Consider the following 4604-nt stretch of genomic DNA (forward strand, 5'->3'; position numbering starts at 1 on the left):
GAATTTGGGGTCTGCATCCCACTGCTCTCCTGCTCCCTCAGGGGTTCTCTGTAAAACATTATTTTTAATGTCTGTATAATATTTTATACTCTGGATGTGCCATAATTCAGTTAATTATTTCTAAATTGCTAGACATTTGCATTGGTCTTATTTTGATCATATTATCATTTCCCTATTTTCATTAAATTTATAAATTTAGTTGGTATAAAATATCAAATTTGCAACAGTTACTGATCACACCTAGAAACATGAACTAAGTCTGAATTTACTCATTTCTTTAAAAAAATTTTTTTTTGAAAATAAATATTTGTAGTTTTCTCCATGCAGGCCTTACCTCTTTTTGGGGAGTTTATTTTGAAATATATTTTCTTTTTTTGCTTTATGAATAGAATTTCCTTCCTTTATAAATTTTTATTCTAATATCATCTTTGTATAGTTACTTTTGGGGCCCTGGTGGTGCAGTGGTTAAACACTCATCTGCTAACCAAAAGGTTGGGAGTTCGAACCCACCAGCTGCTCCTCAGGAGAAAAATGTGGCAATCTGCTTCCATAAATACTTGTAGCCTTGAAAATGCTATGGGGAAGTTCTACTCTGTCCTGTAGAGTCCCTATGAGTCAGAATTCACTGGACAGCAGTGGGTAGCTACTTTCCATCTGGCCACCATTCTAATATTTCATATTGATTCTAATCACTTTAACAACTCCAATCTGTTGTCAGGCTAATATGCCCACACAAAGCTTTAAGGGAGAGCTGTTTTGGATAAAACATTGAAGAGAGTGGATCTCACATCTGGACTGATGTGACCAAAAAAAGAAATCAGGTAGATTCAGTACTGGGAAGAGAGAAGCGAACAGTTACATCTTTGTGGTGTGTGTGTTTGTGTGTATGTGTGTAAAGGGATAGTATTGGAAACTCTAGACTTCTACTGACTGGGAAATTGGGAATTTATCTAATCAGCAAAAGACACAAATGAACCTGTTGACATCTGCGTTATATATGGTTTTATCTTGAATATGGCTGAGAATGTCTGGCATTTTCCCGTTTCTGTGCAATACCCAGGAGGATAGAATATTAATACACTAAAGCCTTTTTTTTTTTTTTAAAGCCTAGTAAAAATGTTTTGTGTAAATGCTTTTAAGGTCTCATATGCTATTTGCTTCATTTAAATTCATTCCTAAGAAGATTCCGGAAAGTGTTGAAACAGACATTTGTCTCCCAAGTTTACTTAAAGCCTTCTGTGTTTTTATAGCACTATATGTCCTACATACACATAAATTATGAATTCGAGGTCTTCAGAGACTGTCTTTGAGCAAATCTCAAAGTCCCAAACAGTTTCCTCAGTGCCTCCTTCATCTCCTTATTCCGCAGACTGTAGATCAAGGGGTTAAAAAGTGGAGTCAGCACAGAATAAAACAAAGTCACAATTTGCTGGATCCCAGCTGCATTGCCTGCTATTGGGCTCACATACATTACCGTGATGGAGCCATAAAACAGGGACACTACGGCCAGGTGGGAACCACATGTGGAGAAGGCCTTACGCCGGCCATCTGCTGAGGGGACCCTCAGCACTGCTCTGATTACCAGGGTGTAGGAACTGCTAATGAAGAGGAAGGCAGAGAAAATGAGGACAGAGTTAAAGACAGCACAAGTGACCTCAGTGGCAGGAGCTGGCACACAGGACAGCTTCATAAGGGGTCCTGGGTCACACAGAAAGTGATCAATAGTATTGGGGCCACAAAAGGGGAGCTGAGAGATGAGATACACTGGGAGGAGGAAACAGGTGAAGCCACACACCCAGCAGCAGGCTCCCATTCTGATGCAGCATCGGACTGTCATGATGGAGGGGTAGTGCAGGGGCCTGCAGATAGCAAGGTACCTGTCAAAGGCCATGACGGACAAGAAGAAGGTCTCAGTGCTGCCCATGGAGAAGAAGAAGTAGAACTGGAGGAAGCAACCAGAGAAAGAGATGATTTTGGTCTCAGTGAGAAAGTTGGCTAGCATACTGGGGACCGTGGAGGTGACATACCAGATCTCCAGGGAGGAGAAATTGGCCAGCAGGATGTACATGGGGGTGTGGAGATGGTGTTCCCACCTCACAGCACATATAATGCACAGATTTCCAATCAGTGTCAGGATGTAGGTCACAGAGAAGAGTGCGAAGAGGAAGATCTGGATCCCTGAGGTACAAGGGAATCCAAGAAGAATGAATTCACTCACAGGGCCAGAGTGATTATTCTCTCCTGGGTTTTTCATGTTTCTCCTCCAAAACTGCAATGATAAGATATTGATACTTTTCAAATGACTACAGAACTTTTCTCATTAAGATGTTCTCTGAAATTCTTAAAACTCAATTAGTTGCATAGTTTTAGATCATTTGAAGATTTTCAGTATTTTTTTTTTTTTTTGTCCCAGTGTGATATTCAGAGGACATGAGGAAACTATGGGTGTGAATACTCATGACCTGTTGTCAATGTATTAGAGTAGAACTGCTCCACAGAGTTTTCTTGGCTGTTATCTTCATGGGAGCAGATCAGGAGGACTTTCTCCCACTGTGCAGGTGGGTGGGATAGAACCACTAACTTTTAGGTTTATAGTCTAGCACAAACTGTTTGTGTCACCCAGAGCCCTGTGGGCACTTACTGTAACTTCCTTATTGTGCCCATCATTGCCATCACATCCCTTTAAATATCTTCCTTTGTTCAGGGTCCCCAGCACTGCATAAAACAAGACAGATGTTCTCTTGCCATTCAGGGGCTTGCAATCTAGTTCAGAAAAATCAACCTGAGCAAAACATATATGAGGACATAGAGAAGTTTAAATAATTTGTGCAGTGGAAGCCCTGAGTAAATACAGAGAAGGCAATATCGCAAGAACTTAGAGCCTCAAAGCAAGGTTTATTTGTTTACTTTTTCACTATTGTACTCTTTAATAATAACACATGCATAGTTTTAGATGACGTTCCTCTCCATGTAAAATTGGCAAAGTTAAAACAGAGATAAGGAAAATGACCTTTAATTTGTGATTGCCTACAGCAAGTCTGGTTTATACACTTGTGTTTCTCTTCTATTTATAGACATCAGTGAAAGAAATTCAGCACTATGCTTTTTTATTTTTTGTCAGTGTTTAAGGTCATAGGCACAATGGTCCCCTTTGTGGTTAAAAATTCGCTGCTGAACAGGAGTAAGTTTATGTAGTATTACTTTCAATAAACATTTTATAATAAAGCTGGCATGAATGAGGTACAGAATACAAACTAACATGATCCTTTTTTAACTGAAATATAACCTATGTAGAGAGTGCAGTCCTGGTTGCGCTGTGGTTGAGGTGTGTGGCTGCTAACCAGAAGGTCAGCAGTTTGAATCCAACGGCTGCTCCATGGGAGAAAGATGTGGCAGTCTGCTTCCCTAAAGATGTACAGCCTTGGAAACCCTACAAGGCAGTTCTACTCTGTCCTACAGGGTCGCTATGAGTTGGAATTGATTTGAAGGCAATGGGTTTGGTTTGAGTTTCGGTTTAGCGTGTACAGGCTTCAGTCCTCAGTTGAAATTTATCAGGTGCCAGGAAAGTTCCTCACAATGGTATTTGATATACATTTTGCCACATAGAGCAAAAATAATCACAGCACTGTATCATTGAAAAAAAAAGCACTCTGAAATTTGAATTACATTAGGTGAAGGTCTGTGCCTTGTCTTTATTCTCATTACTCTTTATGCACATTATCTGAGGCTCCTATGCTAGAGTTCTTTCTGGTTGACCTGTCCTATAAATGTTTTTCCAGGACCCACTCCTTGGATCTTTTCTCTTTTCCAGCTGTACTCTCTGTAAGTGACCTGTCATTTAGGCCCTTGACTGTAACATCATCCACACAAGAGCCCTGGTGGTGCAGTGATTAAGAGCTCTAGTGCTAACCAAAAGGTCAGCAGTTCCAATCCACCAGCCACTCTTTGGAAACCCTATTGGGCAGCTCTACTCTGTCCTCTAGGGTAACCGTGACTCAAAATCAACTTGACAGCAACAGGTCCGGTCTTGGTTTTGAGATGTCCTAGCCTTGATGTCACTTCTCCATCCTGGATTTTTCTACCCGACTTCTTACTCAACATCTCCATTTGATATTTAACAGGCAACTTAAACATAAACTTGCTCAAGACTGAGTTTTTGACTTTTCTCACCCCAAACTTGTGACTTCCTACTTCTTCTCCATTTCAAAGAATGAGACCTCCGTTTACTCAGTTGTTCAGGCCACAACTTTGGCCACATCCTTTCCTTTTCTCTTAGTATCCCTTATCCAAGCCATCAATAAATCCTCTAGACCTCATGTGCAAAGCATATTCAGAATCTGAACAGTTTTCACCATCCCCATCAACTATCCAGTCCTGTGTGAAATTCTCCCCTGGACCTACCTCTATTTTTATATGTTTAGAGATTAACACCCACATAGCAGCTAGACTGATATTAAAAAAAAGAAGAAGAAAGAAATCAGAGCATGTCAAGCATTTGCTCCCAGCCTTTAACATATACTTGAAATAAAACTCAGATTGATTGAGTTTTAAGTATGGCCTTCCTCCGTGCCCTTGTTTTCTACCACTCTTCATCTTACTTACCC

At 40.4% G+C, this 4604-nt stretch overlaps 1 protein-coding gene across 1 annotated transcript; it reads right to left on the reverse strand.

Annotated features, from left to right (window-relative positions):
• Positions 1-1113: 1113 nt before the first annotated feature.
• On the reverse strand, positions 1114-2444 carry LOC135227174 (olfactory receptor 11G2-like). The gene has a single exon (XM_064292238.1). It carries the CDS (start codon positions 2252-2254, stop codon positions 1277-1279), a length of 978 nt encoding a protein of 325 aa, XP_064148308.1. The 5' UTR covers positions 2255-2444; the 3' UTR covers positions 1114-1276.
• Positions 2445-4604: the final 2160 nt, after the last annotated feature.

The sequence above is a fragment of the Loxodonta africana genome, chromosome 10 (genome assembly GCF_030014295.1).
Source record: "Loxodonta africana isolate mLoxAfr1 chromosome 10, mLoxAfr1.hap2, whole genome shotgun sequence".
Taxonomy (NCBI): domain Eukaryota; kingdom Metazoa; phylum Chordata; class Mammalia; order Proboscidea; family Elephantidae; genus Loxodonta; species Loxodonta africana.

Bases quoted from the DNA above. Each gene is read 5' to 3' on its own strand.
- LOC135227174 (XM_064292238.1), bottom strand. From the start codon at position 2,254: ATGAAAAACCCAGGAGAGAATAATCACTCTGGCCCTGTGAGTGAATTC.